Raw genomic sequence first — 21522 nt, 5'->3', positions numbered from 1 at the left:
TGAGTTGTTCCAACTGTAAGCATGTACCATGCTTCTGCTGCTACACTTAAACATATTCAACTATCTTCAAACTCCTGAAATTCTATAAATTCTGGAAGATCTTTTCCCTTTCTGAATTGCTAGCACTTTTTCTCAATGTACAGTTTATCAATATGTTTTGTCTAGTTACTTTGTCTTTTAATTGTTCCTCTTTGTAAAGATCTGTATCTCTAAGTCTGTAAGCTTGACCACAAAGGGTATATTTTATTCCTTAAATAATCTCTCAGAATATTTAACATAAGGCTGTTCACAAAGTATGTGCATAATTCATCCCAACATTTTTTGCAGGATTAATGCTTTATTTTTTGATGAAAAATAAATCTCAATAATTGCTTCTGATATTATATATCCTTTCCATAAGCCTATTTAAGTCTTTTTCTACTGCATTTTTTTGCAATGCCAAAAGGTTACATACCACATGTTAGCCACTGATAGTGACTAATTGTGTATTTCTAAAATGTTTAGTTAGCATTCTTGATCCCTCAGGCACTACCAAACCTGAATTTAGTATTACACACTACTATTTACAGAAGACGCTTCACAGATCTTATCTCACTTTCTTGCAAATATTTAACAGCACCTATTTTTATCGATGTCTTATTGCTGAAATCTAGGTAGATTAGCATATACTTATTAGACATTATGGAGCATCTCCTCATTAAATTAAATGACATTTACAAAAGTGAAGCATGCAAAGAAAATCAATTTAAATTCCTCTGGCACACACTACATTAAAAAATTCAGATAGAGTAAACGTAAAAAGAAAAGAAAAGAAAGAGGTATAAAAGAGGAAGGAAACATAAATGATTATTTGCTCTGGGGTAAAATCAACATTTCTAAGCATTAAAAAAAAGCTACAAGTAAATACTATTATTGACTCTATTTCCTAAGTTTCTAAGAAATTTTATATAAAAAATATCAAAATCAAGTCGAGGAAAGTATTTGCAAAAGATTAAGATCGAAATGCTTTAAAGGGAGAAGAAAGGTTATTATGATTTTTATTATATGAAGCCACTTACAATAAGGAAAAAAATGTATATGTATATCTGAATCTTCATCCACTACATCTTTTCCAACAGGCTATGGATTCATGGAAAGTGATTTACCTCCCATTGCTACTATCAGTTTCTTTAAGTTTCTAATTTATTTAAGGAGGATACAGAAACTTCTGTGCAAATGAATTTACTACCTAAGCTAGAGTAAACAGATTTTCTTGGCCCTTAGAATCTCTAAGGAGAGTTTAAGCAAGGTGGTGTCCTCCTAGACTTGAGAACCTGATATTTTTGCTATGCCCCAGCAATTTGATAATTGGAATTCATATCACTTTTCATTGCTATTGTAGAACCTACATATGTCTATGAGCAGAAGGCCTGCATTTAAGGAGATGTTTATACATATCAGGTCCTCCTGTAGCCAAACTTGTCTCACCAAGGCCACAGGTATACAAGAGGCAAAAAGGAAGAGTTAGAATCTGGTGTCCTTGAATCCCATCTCTCCCTGTTTCCTTACGTCCTGGAAGACCCATTCCTTCATATACCCTGAAAGAATAGCGGACAAAGGACAAGACTTGGCAATTCTGAAAAGAAGAAACACAAAGCGTAGACACATATATATGAGAGAATCTTCAATCTATTAATCAAATGAATACAAATTACAACAGGAAGATACTGTATTTCATCCATCCAGTTGCCAACATTTTAAATCATGGCAACATTTGTTGTCAACGACTTGTGGAAAAGGACACATTTTTATGCTGCTGATGGGAGTGTAAATTGGTACAAGTTTTTTTGCAGGGCATTTTGACAGGGTATATCAAAAGCTCTAATTGTGCATTGTACCCTTTAGCGCTGATATTTCACTTCCAAGAATTTATCTTAAGGTAAGGGCAAGGATTTAGCCACTAGGATAGTTATTGTGACACAATTCATAATAGTGAAAACTCAGACAACCTAGATGCCCAGAAATAATGGATATGTTGAACAAATTACAATAAGTCAGAGTAGAGAAAAGAATTTTGTTGCAGAAGAATATCTAATAATATGGAGGACACTTAGGTAAAAAATTTGCAATTTTAAGTTAAATCAAATACATGCAGATAAAGAACAAAAGTATAAATATCAAAACAGAAACTAGTTATTATCCATTTGCTTCTCTGAATTGTCCAATGAACATGCCATGCTGAGTAATGAAAATAAGTAATGAGTATGGACTTAAACATTCATTTTATACTTAAATTTGTTTGATCTAAAGTTCCATTTTTATCACATCTGTCTTAACCTACTATCGTGTATGCATTATTGAGACAGTACAATGCAAATAATGAATAAAAAAGGCTTGAAAAATCCTAACGATTATCTGAGCCCTTAAACTCTAAACAGGTTCACTTAAACCATTTGGTTTGCCTAAAAGTACATTTTGTACTCTACTATCCCACACAGTGGTACTCCGGTCACAGGAAATAAGACATGGTCCATTATAAGGGAGTTTTATACTTGTTTACCGCAGCGACTGACATTTCATTCAGACACTCCCAAATCGCCTAGGAATCTCCAGCTGCTGCAAGTCAGATTTTAAGATCTCCCTTTGTGAACTTTAACACCCCCATCAAAACCAGTCAGAAGGGCAAGGCTACTTCCTACTGGTGGCTTTGATATTAATCAATAATGACAAATCAATTATTCAGGTTAGTCTGAATAATCATTTCACGAAGTCATCATTTTCCAGATTTCAAGACACAAATAGTAACTCGCACTTTGGTTTTTTATAGCCTATTTCTATTTCTTTTGGACATGTCACTTGAGATATGGTTTTTTGTGGCCCCCCCTTTGTGTTTTTAAAAGTTAAAGTTTGATAATGCCTCAGAAGCATTCATTGATAATCAAATCTGGTGATACAATTTTATATTTGCAAACATGCATTTTGTTTATAAGCAAAAAAGACATTCTAAATATAGCTAGTGCAAAACGAGGTGGCAGTTATTAAGGTGGAAATACTTATTTTCTTGCTATTAATCCTTAGAGCAAAGATCATCACCCACATATATATATATAACATATGTAATATGTAATGCATATACACACATATGCATAATATATACATAATACATCCATATACAATATACATAACATATATCTATGTTATATATATGATCTATATTTTACAAAACATAATTATATTGTTATGTATATTATATATGTTTGTATCACATATAGGCATATATATGTGATCTATACATAAATACATGCTTATATATTATATCTATACATTTATATCCATATACTTATTTGTTGTATACATTTATGTTTTTATATATAAATCACACACACACACACACACACACACACGCACATATCAAAAACCAAGGAAAGGAAGTCAGAAGTCACGTGTGTTTCAGAGCAGTACGGAGAGCAAGCCTGTTAGTTTAGGTTCCAAAGTCGGTAAGTCCCTGTTTTCCATGAACTTCTGGATCTGCTTTTTTTTCTTGTTACAGTTTTGTAGAACTATGAAAGTTAAAATACCAACTTTAAATAAGAATGTACTTTCCCGCAAACCTCTTGATGACATGAACTCTCAATCCCATCAAATATCATCCATTCACACTACACTAACTGGATATTTGCTATGATTTAAATCAATACAGACAGAAATGTACCTCTTTTAAGTACACCTCTTCTATGGCACACCCTAAACTAATTATGCATACGAAGTTGCAAGATGAGAAGGACCTTAAAAGATCTACAGTTTTGAGGAACTGACAGTGACATAAGCTTGTATTCCAAGGATCTTTCTGCTCTTGATCTTTCAGAGGCCAGATTTAGTAACTTTCCTTTATCGCCTCTACTTTCGCCTTTCTGTTACTGTATTGTTCTTTCTCCATCCCTATAAAGATGCTGAAATGCCCTCCAATATAAAAATGTGCCTGCCCCTGGATTCCCTAGGAGTTACCGGGCTAGCTCCTTCCTTTCTTAGTTGAGCTTTGAAAAGAATAATCTAGGCTTGCTGGTGTCAGACTTTCCAGTCCCCTCTGTACCCACTGCAATTTGACTACCACACCCACTACACAAAAAAATCAATCTCCTTCTGTGCGATCCAACTTCACTTACTAGACTTTTGGAAGTTTTGGCTCTGCTCATCATGCCCTGTCTCTCTTGTCTTTTGTGTGCTATTTTTGTCTGATTTTCTTTTTGCCTTTCTGCAAGGTCCCTCTTTATTTCTTTCACTGGTGCTTCTTCTATTCCCTCATGTTAAATGTTGGTGAGCTCAGGATTTTACTTCCAGGACTCTGAACTTATTTGCTTTTGAGGAAGGGTTTATTTCTCCCCATGGCTTTAAAATTGCAATCATCTAGATCATAAAGTAAATATTCTAAACAATCTAACCAAATTATTTACATATATATGTAAATATATATAATTGCTTAATAGATTTCTGAACTTTGATGTCCCACAGACACCTCAAATACAACCTGTCCTTGTTTGAATTATGAACATTACCACAAACTATATAAGCTAACCTCTACCTGAAATATACCATCACTTGGATTACACCATCATGCCTGCTCCGTTAGAGGGGCTTCACAAACGTCTTCCTTTTCTCTAACCCCAGCGCAATGGGCTTGTCACCAAGGCAGGAGTCTATCTATTTCAATCAGTTTTCCTTTCCTCCCTGGTTCTTGGTTCTAACTTTTATACTGTCTCACTTTGATAATTACAATACTGCCTGACTGGCCAATCTGATTTCCAGCATGACCTCGAAGTCCATCAGGTATTCACTCAGCAGCACCTTCAGTCCCAGGTTGAGGTAGTGGGCGAGGGGTGCACAGAGATGCTGACCAGGCCATGCCCCTGCAGAGCTGCCCATCCGTGGGAGAGAAAAGTCATCCTGCACTGCTTTCATAGCATTTTGAAAAATGCAAATGTGACTGTAACATTCCTCTGCACGAAAATCCTTCAGAGCCTCCCCATTGCCTACGGGAAGAAGTACACATCCCTTAGCATGGCCGGGGAGCCCTTTGCAGTCTGGTCTGGGGCTACATGTATCATCTGAATTCTCCTCACTCACCTGCCATACATCCTCTGGTCCAGCCACCAAGCAGCTCATGACTCTCAGAACAGTCCCTGGGGTTTCACACTTTCTCCTTCATTGCTTGTCCTGCATCTTGAATTTCTATACCTCTGTTAAGCCTCTGTCCAAAAGCCACCTCCTTCCTCCACTAATAGCCTCTCCTCTCGGGTCCCCAGTCTCTGTTGGCAACAGTCGGCTCCCTGCTGACACTGACTTTGCATATCGTGTTATAACACCACTTACCACATTGAAAAACAATTACAGTGCCTGCTCGCCTCTTTGCTCAAACAGCCTATGAATTCCTAGAACTCAAGGACTATGTTTGACTCATTTTTGCTTTTCTAGCAATTGGAACAATACCCAGCATTTCTTATTCATTGAATGAATATGTAGTTGATATACTAGATAGGAAATCGGTTCAAAGAGCCGCATCTAAACTTTATTCAGTTTCAGTTTCAATGTGACAGTATTTGAAGTCAAGGTACTATTCATAAGACTTTTTTTTTTCAAGTTTATATGTATTTGTATTCATTCGAATATGCATCTGAGAAGCTTTTACATTTATGTCCAATGTTTTCATTATGGAAAACTATCTCAAGCCAAGTGATAAATACAAGGAAAGTCCAAATAGGGAAATCATCATTCAAACTACTCAGTAAACAGATTTTTCACATTTCAACTTATATATGTATATAATGTTAGTAAGCAGAATGACTGTGACTTGAGATGAATATTCTTTAAATAGCATTAAAAAAATCAGTTCATGGCTCTTCAAACACTTGAATACCCTCAGAATGGCAAATAAACTAAGGTTCTATGGCTTCAATGCTTATTTTTTTCTATTTCAGTGATAATGACATCAATAAGCCTGATTCAGCATTTGCTGCTGTTCAATTCATTAATTAAAACAATTTCACTGCTACTGCTGTGGTTTTTCAAGGATATCAAAAACACATTCAAAAATCAAAATAGCACACATCATCAATTTCGATATGTGCATAGTATGCTATACTTGTATTTCAACTCTACGATTAAAAGGATACTTAGAATTTAAACACAGATTGCATATACTCTATTCACACTGAACTAAAATACTTAGAACACAAGTTGAGTTTTGTGTCCATGGGAAGAATAACAAACGACCAAGAGTTCTGAAAATCCTCTGAGAAAGGAGAATATAAATATATGCAAATACTTAAGGGATAACAACAACGGTAGTGGACTTCAGAGTCTTCTTATAGTTTCATACAACTATATTGAAAACCATTATTTAAAGAGCAACTTACTCTGTTCAAGTGACTTGTAACATACCCACAAAGTGGATATATTTCATCCTCAAGTGAAATTCAGAAGCTTTTGCTGAAAAAACAAGCTGCTCTTTAAATTCTAAATATATACATATCGAGGCAATGTAATTAGTTTTATATATTAGAAACTATTTGTATTTTGCAAAGCAGCACTTTAATTCTGAGCTTGACTTGGTAAGTATGCCGCATCTTACTTTTGCTGCTCTTGACCTCCCAGAATATAAAACACGAAATATAATTTATAACAGTAGAACACGCCAGTATTGATCATTACATGCCAGGAGAGGGCCCCTGGTATAATTTACATTCAAGTTGCAGGTTAGTGTGTGTGACAGAATCTTATAAAATTAGAATAACACTGAAATACCATTTACAGCAGCGACAGAGTTCCATCTTAATTCTCACAGTCCATCTCTAAAGCAGTCAGAAAGCTTCCTGGATAACACTGAAGGAATGGAATTAGGCTAGTTAGGCAAAATAATATGCCTCTCTTCAAATTATCTTCAGAAAACTCAAATATCCCCTCTGTGAAAGGAGCCAGGAGAGAAATGACATCTGTGTCATTGCTGAGCATCACAAGGATGTGACATAACAGGGCACTCCAATGGCACCAGTGGTTTCTCCCAAACCATTCTAGAATTTAATTGGTAATAGAATAGCTACAAATTCTTCCATATCTCTCCCTCTCCCCTAAAGGCCGTTGCTTGGAAGAGAAGAAATCACACTGCCCACTCTTTCGGAGAACACTCTGCCCGACATGGAAATTTGGATTGCGAATAGTTTAAGTTTTCTGTTGAGAAATTGATATAAACACGATCACTACAAGAGTTTATCAAATTGGTTTAAGATGTATACCTTTTTCCTTTTAAAGCACAGTAACTCAACTTTTAGACTTTATCAGAAAGTAGACTTTTAAAATACTATTTCAAGGACAAGTAAATTGGTTCCTTGAAGTGGTTTACTCTGCAAAGCAAGTATCTATTACACCTAAAAATACTGCACTTGAATGTTAAACTCTCCTTGTTAGCCAAATTCACCCTTAATACTTCAGTATCATGCACAATTACTATGGCATTAGCAAGGTCCTACAACAGGTATATTGCTAAGACCCCAGGTGAGAAATAAAGCCTCCCAGGAATGATTTATTTTATTGTGTGAACTGATGAGCATCAGTTAAATTGCCTTTTAATTGACGGACTGTCTAAGTAACATGCCTTTGAGGGAAACACTACTTTTGAAATTTCCTTTGGCCGGGAGGGGAAGGAAGATGCTCAAGTCTTTGAAGTCTACAGCCATCAGACTAATTATCAGCACCAGTCAATGTACATCCATTTAATTAGAGCAAATTAAAAAGGATGTGGGGTTTTGGAGAAAATAAAACAGTCAATAAATGGCGACCGAGATTCCAGACTATGCAAATTATTGGTGCTTGTTCTGGAGAAGATGCTACCTCTTCTTCATCTTGCCAAGTGCACAGAGACTTGACTAATGCGGACAGGGTCGGGGGGGAAGGAGGGGACCTAGGCTGTGGGCCAAAACCATGACGGTACTTGATACTTATCAAACTCAAGCTTCATCACCATTCAAGAAGGAGATACAATTTTCCACCTCTTACAGACAAGGGCACACACCTATCTGAACTCAGGCACTGCTCTAAGCACATTACACACCTGAGATCAGATCATTTAATTCTCACAACAACACTATGCAGACGGTACACTGTTTACTATTTTCTCTCTTTTACCCATGTGGAAACCGTAACACAGGAAGATCAAATAACTTGTCCAAGGTTACACAGGTTACTCTACTGCCCTCAGGGAGACACTCCAGGTCCCAACTCCTCAAGGTCTAATGTCGAGGGTCACCACTTCTCAAGGGGCGTAAGAGATGGTGCAGACAGGGAGAAGGAGCGAGATGAAGAGCTGCAGGAGAGTGTCACGTCTCCGGACCTAGTCGCCGGCAGAGACAGAAATCTTGAGCACTTGAGCTCCGGGTGATGCAGGGGCAAACAGTCTCCGGAGTTGAATGAAAGGATTTGAACCCTGACCTTTGTGATCCCAGATCCAGGAACCACTCATGATACCACACTACTGGATGACCAAGGATAATATATGCTCGGCTTCTTCTGGGAAAAGACGCACAAACATTTTTAAAGCTTAAAGGTTGATGTTTTGAAAAAAAGTCCTTTGTTCCTGACATTTAAATAGATATTTGGAATTGAGCTCAGATTACTTGCAAAGCTGGGTAGTGGGAATTCAGTCAGGGGGTGTTTGAACAATATATCCCAGACAGTAAAAGATGCCTAAAACAACCCACAGCTGAGTGGTAATTTTATCTTTGGATTGGGCATCTGATCACATTTATTTTTTAACTTCTCAACAGCTTATGGGAACGGCTGCTAATCCATGGTTACAAACCACTGCCCCTCCAGTATTTTGCCCTGGTGTAGGGCAGTCGCCTTAGAACAACAAAGACAGCCACGGAGATCATTACATATCAGGAGAAGGCTCTCCCACATCCTTAATCTGAAAAAGAGACTCTATTTGGAGTTTGAAACTCAATAGATTGCAAACATTTTTTTTTTCCTCCAAAGGCTTTTTAACTTGAAATCCCCATGGTTGAGGAAGAGTTAGTTTTGCAAAAGAATATATTTTGTAATTTGTTTTGAATCTCTGTTAACATGGAGATGTGGGATGGGATCCATATGTTCTTTTACTTTTGTGGGATGTTCAAGCCATCAAAGTTTCATTAGCCTCACAGCAGTTCTGAACTTGAACTGTTGGTCTCTTTATCAATAAATAAATGAAATCTAATTCCTTTTAGTGACTAAACTCTTCTTAAGAAGTTATAACCAGAATATCAGGCACTCAGCTTGCATCATTTTACAAATGTTGAGTAACATTTTTTTTATCCTGGGGAAAAAAGACTTATTCATAATTATTTCAAATGACGGAACAGTCAACGAAAAAAACGCTAAACCGGGTGAAACTACATCACTGTCTGGTTCCTAAATTAGTTTCATTTTGACGAATTATCTTATGCCTATCTTTCTTGTTTCAACCTATGGTGATATAATAAATTCCAATGAACACATCTGAAGCTAGCACAACATTGATTAAAATCAGACAATTAAAAATAACGAAACTCAATGGAAAATAACTGGAAAATCAGTAGTCTTTCAAAATTAAAGCAACTAAAAATACCCGAAACAGATAGAACTGAATTATATTAGTAATTCTTATATTAGAAATATTTGACTAAAAGTAATTATAATAGTAAAAATAGGTAATAGTTTTGATATTGTTTAGAAAGCTGTTAGAAGACCATGTTCTACATTTTAGTTTTTACTATAACCCAGTTTAAGAAAAAAAACCCATAGTTTTTCATATCAGAAAAAAATTTCTTAATACTTCTGTTTAATTCCACAATTCAAAATCATAAGGACTACGAAATATCTCAGAAAATTGTGCTTCCCTAGATCTTAATTCAATTAATGACTTTAAAAGGAATCTTGCTCCTTCTGACTAATCACTGAGAATTCAGACCAAATCAATTAACCTGAAATGTTCCAGTGGATGGACATATTAAATGTAATAGCCAGTATTCATTAAGAAGTCATTAACTATTTGATTTCCTCTTTTGTTGCTTTCCTTAAGCTGACCTCATTCGGAGTTCTCAGACCATCAAAATGTTGTTTTAAAAAACCACCCCAGCCAAACTGTGGGGAAAAGAGTAAGTATAAGTTCAAGTCACCACCTACTTATCTCAACAACACTACTTTTGACACTTTATACTGTTAACTTGGCTGACCTGTTTCCTGTCAACAAATGCTACCGGATGTTCTGAATTTCAAGGCAAGGCCCCTGATACTCTCATCCTGTCTCTCTTCATTCTGCTTTGTAACAACCACTTGGAGAAATAAGAGTGCAACTTTTCATGCCTGGACATTGCTCGAAGAACCAGGCCTATGGGATTGTGGGGGAAACAGGTTCTTCCTCTAGTTAATAATAATCCATGCAGACAGCGAGGGCCATGTGTGGGAGAAACTCACAAGCCTCCCTTTTCGCCTCCCAATCTTTTGTATATTTTAGACTGTTAACTAAAGGTGGCAGAGTTTGTAAGTTTTAGATTTTTCTGAAAGGAAAAAAAAATGGGCATGTGTTTGGGAATTCACCATGAGATAGTTTTATCAGATGCATAACTTTAAAAATAATAAAATTAATTCATTGTTCTGCCAATACAGAGACAACAAGATACATTTGTTACCAGAGAGAGAGAAAGAGATGCCACAAAGATTGTGGGTGGAAAGGGCAAGTTGACCCAATGTGAAAAAATATTTAAGGGCTATGGGTGTGGTCCATCTACAATACACAGATAATCAGAACTGAATGTAAGATCTGCTGCATTCTACTCCTCTTTTCTATAACCATCATCAATTTCATCATGGATTTTAGGGAAAGCAAATGCCAAATGCTACATTTGAATAAAACCACTGCACCTGCAATTGCTCAAAGAGTGTTATGTGGAGACACAGACGGACAGGAAACAAAGATTTTGTCTAATCTTACGTATGTATGGTTAGTTAGTGACTTCTCAATTACAGTGAAAATTGATATAAACACAGGTTTTACATAGATGAATGGACTCGATCAGGGAAGTGTCAACAGCCTGATTCTAAGACTGATTTTGTCAGAAAAAACCACCCTTGTTTCTGGTTTTGGGTTGGAGCAAAGCCAGCCTCCACCAAGAATGGACACTTCCCAAGTGAACATACTGAGTGTTTATTATGAACTGATCTTGACTTTGGTTTCATGCGCTAAAGTATATTCTACAAGATATTCTAGTAAGATAAGACACTGTTTTAGCTGGTTTAAATCAGACTCCCCCCCGTCCCCCCACAAGTTTAGAAAGGAAACAAGTAATTAGCAGTGGGAAGCGCAAATAGCACTTCAAGACGGCTGAGCTGAAGCACAAAACTGACAGTAGGCCTGCCTTCCTATTGCCAAGCAGAGCTGATGGAGTTGCTCAATAAATAATAAAAATGAAATATCACTGCTAAAACCACCATCTTTCTTTTCAAATGTCATGCAATTCTTCCATTCTAATTTTCTCCTTTCTTCTTGCAGAGTCTACATGCAGCATTAATAACCAGATTTAAGTAGTGAGTGGGCTGCTAATACTAAATGCTGAAGGAGAAACGTCTTTTTGCTGTTGGGCGCATCAGCGCTGATGCTTCAATTCTTTCCAGAAGCAGCACCGGCTGAAAATTAAGTGTTCTTTCAAATCTATTATTGCATATAAATTAACTGTTTTTATTATCCTGCTTTGGCAATAAGAAAAAAGTTCCCGCGATTCAGAAAGACATTTTTCTTACAATATGAAGAGCTGCTATTTGGATCCCCTAAAATCCAATTTCTGTGCGTGGATTTAATTGCATAGTAATCCAGTCCCAAAAGCACATCAAAGGCCACACTCCCTCCCCTCTGCCAAGATTTCAATTGCTCTTGTCAACTAGTAAGTTTAAAAAGCATGATCAAATTTATTCTTCAATCACTTGAGCCTGCTAATAAATGATTCTGGGTGCCCACTCATCCATCCTAAGATTCTTTAACTTCTTTGAGATTTCTTCAAGAGGAATCTACAAAGACATCTTGGATGACAAGCTGGCTGTGGGGTAAACTTTATTGCCACTTGCTGCTCTGTTACCCCACCGAGGATAACAGGCAACACGGGCCAAGGTAAGTCAAACCTCATCTTTTTCTTTGTCTGTACGTGATCAAACTGTTACTCAAAACTATAGCTAACACATCATAGGCCACCTGCATAACTGAACAATCTGATGTTGAATACTGATTTTTTTTCCAGGAAAAAAAAGTACATTATTCAAGACATTTCTTGAGATTTACTGCGTTTAAAAAAAAAGAAGGAAAAAGAAAGAGAGGGAAGGATGACAGGAAGGAAGAAAGTAAGAAAACCAATGCCCCATCATCAACGCAAACAGAAGCACTGAACACCAGCATGAAAAGGTAAAAAGATGGTACTCACCACTCTCACTGTCCGACTTGTTTTCGTGCTCTGTGTCTGTCAGGGTGAGGGCTGAGTTGGACCGGCTTGACAGGCAGGAGCTGCGGCCTGATTTGACCCCCCTGCCCCAAAGTCTCATGGCATGCTCTGGGGACATCACCGCTTCGTTTTCAGTATCAGCATCTGAGCCTGCACTGAGAGAGTAACCTCTATGGGGAAGCCCCATTTCCGCACAAAATGCCAGTCCTCTTCGAGTTGCTGGTTCACAAACTCCTAACTGCCTTAGGGTAAAATTCTGTCCTAATTAGGGGAAGAAAAAGATAACAACTAGTGAGTATATGTTCAGCTTTAGTTTAGTTCTTTTTTTTGTTTTTTTGTTTTTTTTTGGTAAGAAAATCTCCTTAAAATAAACACTCAAGCATTACCACGTGTTTACATTAGCCCTGCACGGCCTATGGTCAAAGGGGTGCAGGGAGGGCTGGTGGGGCGGGGCTCCTCCAGGCTTAGAGCTCCCCTTTTGACTATGGAAGCCCACAAGCACCTCCAGAGAGATGGGCAGGGAAAACAGCATGCACCGTAGCCACACGACCCAGAGAAAGGATCGGTTACCAATGAGAGAATTTGGTTTAGCGGACTTTGTGAAGCAATAGGAATTGTCACAATAATTTCCTGTGCCCTGGCTCTAGTCCCGACTGTCGATATTCCCATTCAGATGTCCCTCCATTGGATGATAAAAGACTTCATTACAGTTACTTGTTAAGGAGAAACAGAAGCTTGATCAGTCTTTATTATATCTTCTCATCTTAACAGCCTGTGTGTGTGTGTGTGCGCGCGCGCGTGTGTGTGCGTGTGTGTGCGCATGTGTGTGTGCATGTGCGTGTGTGTGTGTGTGTGTATAGACACTAAATTTTGGAGGGTGATGCCTTAAAAATTTGCAGGCATTGGACTTTCCTAGACCTTTTGCTTCAATAAGCACCTGGAAACATCTGTATTGATCAGAGTAAGCTAAACTTTGCAAATAAAGTGCCCTCTGAAAACAAAGTAGGAGTATTATGTATTTAAAAATTGATGATAAAATCAAGTTCCCTGAAAAATAAATGGCTGTGAACCCTGCAGGCCTTTCCTCATTTAAGTTGAGCATAATAAAGCTCCTAACACTGCAATAACTTAAAGCCCAAGGGTTTAAATTAGGTGACACTTTAAAATGACTGCTCTTATTAATGACTTTCCAACCCTCTATTTGTTCTTGAAATTTCACATGTTTCACGATATTATGGATGAGAAGGGAGAGAAGAATGTTTGCTCATAGGATACAGATAGATGGTTCTTCCATTTGTTGTCTCTCGTTGGCATGGTAAAGTCTTGAGATTTCGGCTAGAACCAGAATCAAAGTACATGTAAAGAAGAATAGGATTCAAAGACTGATTTAAATGCTAGCATGTAATACCCACCTCTTAAGAATATGAAGCACTTTTATTACTCATAATTCTTCTTTTCCTACTTCTATCTTTACATCCATGAACGTTTTAAAGTTAATTGGCTGGTGTGAGAAATTACACACAGTGTATTTTTAAAAAGAGGACGTTGTGATAATAACAGATTGAATCCAATCAAACATGATGCACAATATAGTAAAATATTCGGTTGTGAAGGTATTAGCACCCTCTAGGCTTCAGCACGTTCAAAGTGGGGTGGTTAATTGCTTTACTGCGTGGTCATATCAGGAGCTGGAATCACCTTTATCTTGGTCAGACTCCCAAATGGATGGTGACCACGACACTCATAAATAATGAAAATCTATTGTTGCAATTGCTACAAATCAAACTATGCTTATCAGAGAGATGTGAATAAGCATCTGAAGCAAACTATGTGATAAAAAAAGGGAAGTAGCAAATAAACAGAAAAAAAGCGGAGGAAATAAAAGGGAAAAACAGCCCGTGACAGTGAGAAAATGGACAAGCCTGGATGGAGTACGACACGGTATCGTCAGTACTTTGAAAAGAATCAGTGTGCACTGTATTTACAAAAATACATCCAAAAGAGGTCAATGTCATGGACAGTTAATGAGACAGCTGTGTTAGAGCTTCCCTATTGTTATTTATATGTAACAACTAATATGAGGAAAAAAAGGTCTAAAACAGTTAAATATTACCATGGAACATACTGATTTTTTATAATAGGGACACTAAGTAATTTTTAAAAGGTGAAAATGAGCAATAATATCCTCTGGTCTTCCCTCTGTTTTGGGAGGTGCTCATACTGGAGAATAAAAATGAGAGAGAAGTTAAAAGACAGTAAAAACTCCCTTTCTAATCTCTGAAATGCACCTTCAAACATTTTCCACATTATTGACTCTTCTCAGTTAACATCTTGATGCAAAAATCTATGAGGTGAAGGAAAGCAGAAAACTGCCATCTTCATGATTTGTTATCCAGGTATGTAAACACAGTTCACTTTGCAAGTAAATAGATACGTGCCTCCCGAACTCCTTCAGCCTCTGCCCTTCTGAAATCAGGGGGGCGCGATAATTCAAAGCTCCTACGGGCTGTTTCTGAAATGCAAGTTTGAGAGCAAACGCACGCAGAGGAACGCTACCCAGTTAGGTATCCGCACTGCATTAAAAAGCTTCCGTCCGCTGCCTCTAGGAGAGAACACTAAACTTGACCTCTGATGAACCTCAGTTTAAGCCATTTACCTTAACTCTTCAGATCACTTTGACTCTATTTTGTCATCTTTCAAGGTCACCATGACTTCGTTTAAGAGCTGCTTTATGTAAATGTAACAAGCATAAAGGTGGGCTAAATGGAAAACGGCTTACAAACATAAAGACGTGGATGAAGGTGATTAATAATCATAGAGAAATGTGTAAATGACAGTGAGGAGAGGATAATTCCCAAATAATTTCAGAATAGCCACGTCGCCACCAAAGTTGACCTTTACTTTTCTTTCATTCGAAAATGCTCTACCCCCTACCTGTCTCAGTGCTTTCGATTTTATTGTCAACCTCCTTCTTTGGTTAAGATTTGCTTGTAGGATCCCTTGTTTAAATGCAAACGCCCCCTGGGGAGATCTCGGTATTAAACTAGAATAAATGAATCTATTAGATTATTTTCCACAATCCAGCAGTAGTTAGCAAGACGGGCTATAGTTATGGAAAATGTATGCAGTTTTGACAAACAGAGGAGGGAGCATGGACAGGGGAGGGTTCCTGGCTGGAAAAGAGGCAGATAGTTGGCTGAGGAATCATGGAGGTGGGGAGGGTTGGGCTGGCTGGCTTTGTAGACAAGTGAGAAGACAAAGGCAGAAAAAAAGGCAGCAAAGATGCTTCTGGAACGTGGCCAAAAACTGACCATCTCACTTACAAGTCAGCTTTGGCCTCAAGTAACATGAAGGAAATTAAGGATACATTTACTCTTTATTTTCCATGGTTTCTTTAAGATCGTGTTCTTTGCAATGGTACAAACACCATTACCTTAATTTTTTTCTTTGCCCTTTAGAGTCTTTATATAAATTCTATTTGGGTGACTCTGGTGAAGTAAGCATTTATCTCCTGCACGTTGACTGTTGGTAACCTTGATCAGGAGGGCCAACAGCAGAGCTTCCCATTACAATTTGAAACAGGACCAAAACATTAAATAGTTGCAAGAGTAAACGATCCCTGCCGATGAGATTCACTGTGATTAAAAGGCAAGGTTAGCTTTGGATGAGATTGGGCTTTTTTTGTTTTATGATCCTCATAAATTTGAAAATCTGTAAGAGGAAAACTGAATAAACATAACCCAGGCAGGTGGTGTCATTTTGAAAAATGAGTGAGGGTATGTGACAAAGCAGAAAGGACCATATAAGAACAAATACTTCAAGGGAGGCAGGCACGTAGTGCAGCTTCTCCTTAAAGAAGGGAAGCAGACTGGAAAAATGGGAAGCTCTTTGGCCTCTTCCCACAAGGTTGTCTAGGACCTAGTCGGAGCAGGGAGGGATTTTGTCAGAGCCGCAATGTGGAGTGATTTTCACCAGTAGACATGAATTCTACCTCTGTGTGAGCTGGAAAGAAAAGACTTCATATGAGGCACTAGCCTCAGAGTTGCACAGGGTGACTCCCAGTCCCCGGGGCAGGGAGCTGGTACAATACTGGAACTCATGGTGTTCTGTGCTATGTCTAGATTTTGCTCTTTCTCTCTCCCTTGTTTGTTCTTTTTTAGAAAACAGCTTTATTGACACGTGCCTTTCAAACCATGCAAGGTACCCACGTAAAATGTACGGATCAGTGGTTTTCAGTATATACACGCGGTGCACAACTGTCGCCACAATTTTAGAACAGTTTTATCACCCCAAAAAAGAAACGTTGTACCAATGATCAGTCATCTTCTATTTCCCCAAAGCCCTAGGCAACCATTAATCTACTTTCTGACACTCTTACAGAACTGCCTCTTCTGGACATTTCCAATAAAAGGGGTCCTGTAATATGTAGACTTTGGGGATCGGCTTCTTACACTTGGCACAATGTTTTCAAAGTTCGCCCACCCTGTCATATAGATCAGTATTTCACTCGGTTTTATGGCCCATTACTATTCCAGTGTATGGATACACCACATTTTACTTATCCATTCATCACTTAAGGGATGTTTGAGTTGTTTCTACTTTTTGGCTATTGTGAGAGTGATACTGTGAACATTCATGTATAGGTTTTTGTGTCGACATATGTTTTTGTTTGTCTTGTGTATATACCTATGAGAGGCATTGCTGGGTGCCTGGTACCTCTGTGTGTGCCCTTTGAGGAACCGCCAGACTGTTCTGCACAGTGGCTACACCATTTTACACGCCCACCAGCAGTGTATTAGGGCTCCCGTTGTGCATATCCTCACCGACACTTGCTATTATCTATTGAGTCTCCTTTACACCACAGTGCACAGGGGTATACACACCGCAAGTATGCAGCAAGGAGTTGGTGTTGAAATTTGGGGACAGCCAGGAATTGTTCTCTTCAAAATCAGTCCATTGTGTGCACCTGCTGTGTGAATTCATAATAACTTTATTCTATCTTTCCTTTGCCCCCTCTTATGCTGCTTTATTCCTTGGAAATATTTTTCTATTAAAATTAGAAATGTGCTTGAACTCAGAAAGTCTACCATTAGGACAATATCCTAGAGAAATAAAAATCACCTGATCTTAAACATACAGGTACAAGTAATGGTTACTATGCCATTGCTTCAAAAATTAAAATAACTGGGATATTTGCCAGAAAGTGAAAGGCTTGCATACATTATATACCCCATTCCATGGAACATTATGTGGGTAGCATAAAGAGTGAGTTTGGACCTCAATTTTCAGATCTGGAGGGAAGCCCATTATATATAGTTTAAGGAAAACAAAGAAATAAATTGCAGAGTAGAGAATACAATCAGCTCCCATATTTGCAAACTATGGAAGAGAACCAATAGATTATGTAAATGCTCATGGTTTTGAATATGAATGAAGGTGAAGACTAGGGTCTTTCAGGAGGAATTAAAAGCGATGGAAATTAGTTAATTCCTATTTTATAGTTTTGAATTCTTACTTTTCATGATAATTTAATTACAAAAATACAAAGAAAAATTAAAGCCTGTCTTCTTTAAAAAACAAACGTATTTTCTTCATTTGCTGTTTAATAGTACCTCTTCAATAATTAGAAATTGAATTTATTACCTCCTCTTGGAGAAGCTGGGCTTTAAAAATCCTTCCTCATTTATTGTAAAGAAATACAGTTGTGTCAGAAATGGGGTGCAACGTTTTCCTCTCATTTCAAGGTTTCCCTTTCTCCTCACTACATATGGATATTTTTGCAAAGAAGAGTGACCACCCATTTCTTCGGTAACAATGACCCCCAAACTGAGTATGGGAAATGGACAGAAGATCAATGGAAATTTAATACACAGAAATAAACAATCTATAGTTGTTGTTAAGTATTGTCCTGGTGGGTGTGAGAGCTTGGATGGAATTATCTATTCTTGGCCAAAGAGCGACATTGCTCCAAGGGTGAAGTCCCACCTTATCAGGAGTCCCCTTTTTTGCTGTGTTTGCAAAACGATAAGAGGATCACACAGTAAGAGAAGTGTATGTAACTTTTGTTTCCCTTGGGATCGTGACGCATATTTTATGGGACACTCCATACGCTTTCACCTTCTTAAGTTAAATTTGTCACTGTTTGAACAGAATACCCATCCTTGAACATGCAACAGATATTTCAGTGAGGGTACAAATCTGTATTTGTAATGCCCTACACAAAACTACATTTAAAAAATTAATTTAAAATCTCACCGAATACCTTAACGGCACCCATTCCATTTTACTCTCTAGGTAAAATGCCAATCTCTTAGGATTGCTTGTTCAATTTATCTATTAGTACGATATTATCCATATCCATATTCACAACGACATACTGATAATCTCGAATTCCTAGAGGACAGAGAAGGTGAGTACTGTACACATACTTAGGACCCAATTTATTACCCAAAACACAAGTCCTGCGGAATCCATTGACGGTTCCTCTCAGCATTCATGCTGAACTTGGTTATGCCGGTACCTGTCAATGAACACGGGAGGCTTAGGCCTGACAAGGGAAAACCCTAAGTTCATGTGCAAGCAATGAAAGCAGGAGTAGAATGAATCGCCCCTGAGAATAAGCATTTTCTTCAAAAAAAGACGCACAAGGCCTCCAGCGTGGATACTGAATAGAAGATTTGGTGGCTCAAATGCAAACAATGAGGGTGTGAGTCTGCAGCCTTATACAGAAAGAGCATCTTCTTAAGCATGTGTCAGGAAGGACTTATATACCCAATCACCGAATAGTGCAGTTCTGGTATTAGCAAATAGGCGTAGTTAGAGAAATCATTTTAAAGTTGGCTTTTATCAGAAGCATTCCAAAATGAATTTGCTCCTTATTTGTACTTAGTAATGATTTCTTTAGAACAGTCCGAGACCCAGGGATGATCATATGCCTATAACATATCTGCTGGTATCTGATCACCAAACTGCAGTAGGCATTTGGTATAAATACACCTCTGCTTTGGAGACTGAAGCGGCACCATAGTGATTCACAATGCGGATCCAAAATTGGCAACGTGGCAAGGAACCGGATACAAGGTTAGCAGGAAGCTGGGGGCTCAAGACATCCGACCAATAAAGGCCGAGGCAGGGGGAGAGGATTACCCCCACTGGGTCTGGAGGGGGGCTGTAAACTGCATCTATCTACTCACACCTTCTGGTAGGTAATCTACAAAGCAGGTTGGCCGCCAAGCCTGAAAGGAACACTTGGCTATGCAGCCAAAATTAGTTAACAATCAGGTAAGCCGGGGAGCTAAAAGAGGGATCTCGGAGGAAAACATTAACATGGAACAATGATAAACTGGAGCTATTTAACTTGTGGCTTTAAGTACAGAAATTTAAGGTTGTGTAAACATGACCATCTAAATCCTTTAATCCCGCCACTGACATTTATAGCGACGGAGAAGGATTAATCATTTTGATCTCTAAATGAATCATTTTAAGTAGTTAATATTTAAAAGTAATAAAGTTTGGAGTTGCGGTAATTAGCCTAGCGGATCTGATGAATGGTTCAGGTTTTTTGTCTTTCTTTATAAAACCCTGCTCTCACAAAGGAAAAGTTTTCTCTCCAGAAAGTATTTCAGAAAACATGAAAAAAAAAAAAAAGGTTCAGATTCCTTTCATTTTTGTCTGATGACAGAGGTGAGGGGAACACTGGGGAAATGAGAAGTTTGGGGTATAAGTGGAAATTCATAGCAGCAATAAGTGCTGGATGGTAAGACCATATGGTCATATTTCTTTTGAAGTCTAGGATCAGTTCCCATTATTCACTATAATGGCATTCAAGACTAAACTAAATCTCAGTCTTTAAAATTAAACGCATTTTGCTCTTGGCTCTCAAACCTTCCTCTTTCACAATTTCCAATATGCCTAAATGTTTAATATATTTTCATAATGTAAAAAAAAAAAATACAAATAAATAAAACTAAGAGTAAGAAAAAAAATCATGTATCCCATTTCATTTCTAAAGCAGGATAAAAATGGGGCAGAAAGACACATAACTGGTACCTTAAAGGAGTTACTAATACTATTTTTAAAGCTGCCCAATGCTAGTAGTGACATTCGAAAGTGATGTGTACTAACATCAGGTTCTACGGTGAAGAAATAAGCATTTAATTCTTTTGACCCATCTGGGATATATATATATATATGGCACATAGAAAGACTTAAAAATTATTTCTAATTTGTTACTATTCTACTAGCTCTAAAACTGCTCCCCAAAACTAATCTACATCTGAGATTCCAAAATGGGCCTTTTTCTATTTGGAAACTGGTGAAAATACATTAAAGGCATGTCCCATCTATAAGCCAGCAACTCTTCATTCTCTCTCTCTGCGCAATCCTGGATGTGTTGTGCATGATCCTACCTTATGGGCAAAATGTCTTTATCCAGCAAAACATAGAGCATTAGCAACAAAACTTTTTTTGTTTTTTTTGTTGCTTTTTTTTAAGGGGATTGTGGTTATGGGTCAGTAGAGACAATATGACTCCACGCCAGCAGCAAATGAAATCTCACCTTGGCTGAAGTTGGGAGAAAGCAAGAACCCCAATTCAAATCTTTCCATCTCCAACTATACTTGGTTGAACATGCCTACCTAGATTTTGTTTTTTTTTCTAATTCTTACTGCTGATGTGAAATTTATAAGCCATGAAATACACACATCTAAAGTGGATACTGCAGGGGGTTTTAACAAATGTATCCACCATGAACCAAATAAAATATCATGCATCTCCATCACACCCACAAAATTCTCACGTCCCTGCAGTCAACCCCTACCCCTCACAGGCAACCACCGGCCTGACTCCTTTTACTATAGATCTGCTTTGTCTGTTCTTGAACTTTATATAGGTGGAGCCATACAGTATGCACTTAATGGAATTTTGCTTAATGGAATGCTTTTGAGATTCTTCCAATTTATTGCATTCTTTTGCATTGCCAAGTTAGAGTCTATAGCATGAATACTCTATAATAGGTTATATCCATTCACTCGATGATTCCATCTTGGGC

At 37.8% G+C, this 21522-nt stretch overlaps 1 protein-coding gene across 9 annotated transcripts in view; it reads right to left on the bottom strand.

Moving 5' to 3' along the window:
• TENM3 (teneurin transmembrane protein 3) overlaps positions 1-21522 on the bottom strand; it is a 1816466-nt gene that overhangs the window by 363051 nt on the left and 1431893 nt on the right. For 6 of the 9 annotated variants that reach the window (XM_036894289.2, XM_057505071.1, XM_036894291.2 and 3 more), the window contains one exon: positions 12456-12734. The exons of the other annotated variants lie outside the window; for them this stretch is intronic. In XM_036894289.2, coding sequence (XP_036750184.1) covers positions 12456-12734 — 279 coding nt within the window. The remainder of the gene's footprint in view (positions 1-12455; positions 12735-21522) is intronic. 9 annotated transcript variants of the gene reach the window in all.

The sequence above is a fragment of the Manis pentadactyla genome, chromosome 7 (genome assembly GCF_030020395.1).
Source record: "Manis pentadactyla isolate mManPen7 chromosome 7, mManPen7.hap1, whole genome shotgun sequence".
Taxonomy (NCBI): domain Eukaryota; kingdom Metazoa; phylum Chordata; class Mammalia; order Pholidota; family Manidae; genus Manis; species Manis pentadactyla.
Note: the sequence above shows the minus strand (reverse complement) of the source record. Positions and strands in the feature narration are given on the sequence as shown.